This window comes from Corvus kubaryi, unplaced genomic scaffold, assembly GCF_017639235.1.
Source record: "Corvus kubaryi isolate FWS band 111438036 unplaced genomic scaffold, C.kubaryi_AGA036_p1.0 split3-37304, whole genome shotgun sequence".
Taxonomy (NCBI): Eukaryota; Metazoa; Chordata; class Aves; order Passeriformes; family Corvidae; genus Corvus; species Corvus kubaryi.
The window spans coordinates 1,875,740-1,878,001 of record NW_024582087.1 but is presented as its reverse complement, the minus strand read 5'-3'; the positions used below and the strand labels follow the sequence as shown (position 1 = coordinate 1,878,001).

The 2,262-nt window shown below is 52.8% G+C and overlaps 1 protein-coding gene across 3 annotated transcripts in view; it reads left to right on the top strand.

Annotated features, from left to right (window-relative positions):
* The window catches only part of TMEM39B (transmembrane protein 39B), a 15,811-nt gene that overhangs the window by 7,490 nt on the left and 6,059 nt on the right, over positions 1-2,262 (top strand). For all 3 annotated transcript variants that reach the window (XM_042015540.1, XM_042015539.1, XM_042015541.1), the window contains one exon: positions 1,407-1,593. In XM_042015540.1, coding sequence (XP_041871474.1) covers positions 1,466-1,593 — 128 coding nt within the window. In that variant the 5' untranslated portion in view covers positions 1,407-1,465. The remainder of the gene's footprint in view (positions 1-1,406; positions 1,594-2,262) is intronic.

Below are 2,262 nucleotides of genomic sequence, written 5' to 3'. Positions count from 1 at the left end.
CCCCTCAGAGCCCCGCGTCCCGCCGCGGCCTCGGGGAGTGCTCACGGAGCCCCGCCGGAGCCCTCCGTGGCGCTTCCCTGCGAGTCCCGAGTACCTCGGTGGGGTCTTCGAAGCCCCCGGGGGTCTCGCTGCAGCCCTGGCCGGACCCCCCGGACCCTCAGAGCCCCCGGGGCCCCCTCAGCTCTTCTGCAGCCCCCACTTGTGCCCCCAAATTGCCCTCTCACAGCTCCCCCAGAGCCCCTGTGGCCCCCAGTGTTGTCCTGCAGCCCCGACTTGTGCTCCCACATTTCCCTTTTGCAGCCCCGGCTGCTCCCCCAGAGCCCCTTTGGCCCCCATTTGTACCCCCAGATTTCCCTTTACAGCCCCTACTGTGCCCCCACATTTCCCATTTCCCCCCTGGAGCTTTTGTGGCTCCTTCCCGCACCTCTTGTGGACCCCAAACCCCCCAGGTCTGTGCCTTCACAGCTTCCACTGCTCCTTCAGAGCTTCCTCGGAGCTCCCAGAGCTCCAGCAGTTCCCAGAAACCATCCCAGCAGCTCCCCCAAACCAGCAGCTCCCAGGTGTCCCTCAAGATCCAGCTCTAGGACAGGGTTTTTGGAGACCTCCCGAGCTCAGCATCAGCTTTAAAACTCCTTTAAGATCAGTCTCTAAACCTTCAGCACTTATTTTGTTGCTCTGGATGCAAATTCCAAAGCGGTGCAAGCTGGAAATGACCCACCAGGAAAAGGAATGTTCAGTCATTGGTCTGCCCTGAGTTTCCCTCATAGCTCAGGTTTCACTTGGAAATGGGGGGTTTTTATCATTTCGTGTTGTGTGGATTCTCCTGTGGTTAAACAGGATCCAGGGAAAGTTTGGAACACCTTGGGATGAGTTTTATGTGTGGCAAGCAAGCACTGGAAAAGCTAAATTTGAGCATGACCTCAATGCCATCAAAACATAAAACAACAAATACCCTAAAAAAGTAGTGTTTTATCCCATCTTAAAGAGCCAACAATAAAATATTAATTTTAAAGAGCTGTAACCTTCAATTCCAACACAAAACTGAGTAAAATGCACCAAAACATCCCCAAATTCCCGAGTCCTTGGGGCCAGTTTTTGAGCATCTCTTGAGCGTCTCTGCCTGGCAGATGGAATTCCTTGTATAAAGTGATGAATTCCCAGCACCTCAGCAAGCTTGGAGCTCCCTGAGGAAAAAAAAGGGAATTCCTTGTATAAAGTGATGAATTCCCAGCACCTCAGCAAGCTTGGAGCTCCCTGGGGAAAAAAAAAAGGTGGAGAAAGTTGAATTATCCCAGAGCAACGGGTCAGGGTGGTGATGGAGAGGCCTGGAATGATCAATCAATGATCTACTAAATGCTAATTCGTGAATAAATGCTCATTAATAAATGCTCAATGTCTCCCTGCAGTGGTGAGGGCTGAACCCAGCCCGCAGTGAGCAGCCAGGAATCCCCCCAAGCTCCTGGGAATGGCCGGGGGACGCCGGGGTCCCAACAGAACCTCCTACTGCCGGAACCCCCTGTGCGAGCCCGGAGCCGCCGGGGCCTCCGGACACTCCTCGGGCTCCTCCGTCACCGGTGTGCGCTCCCGGACCAGGTACGGGCTGCTCCCAGCTCCAGGGACAGCTGGGGACACCTCTGGTGTGGAATGGCTTGGGTGGGGAGGACCCTAGAGCTCATCCCGTTCCTTGATCTTAGAGCTCATCCCATTCCTTGGCCTTAAAGCTCATCCCATTCCTTGATCTTAAAGCTCATCCCATTCCTTGATCTTAAAGCTCATCCCGTTCCTTGATCTTAGAGCTCATCCCATTCCCCAACCTTAGAGCTCATCCCGTTCCTTGATCTTAAAGCTCATCCCATTCCTTGATCTTAAAGCTCATCCCATTCCTTGGCCTTAAAGTTTATCCCATTCCTTGACCTTAGAGCTCATCCCATTCCCCAACCTTAAAGCTCATCCCATGCCTTGACCTTAAACCATTCCCCCACTTTAGAGCTCATCCCATTCCTTGACCTTAAAGCTCATCCTATTCCTTGGCCTTAAAGTTTATCCCATTCCTTGACCTTAGAGCTCAGCCCATTCCTTGATCTTAAAGCTCATCCGATTCCCCAACTTTAGAGCTCATCCCGTTCCTTGATCTTAGAGCTCATCCCATTTCCTGACCCTAGAGCTCATCCCGTTCCTTGATCTTGAAGCTCATCCCATTCCCCGACCTTAAAGTTCATCCCATTCCCCAACCTTAAAGCTCATCCCATTCCTTGGCCTTAA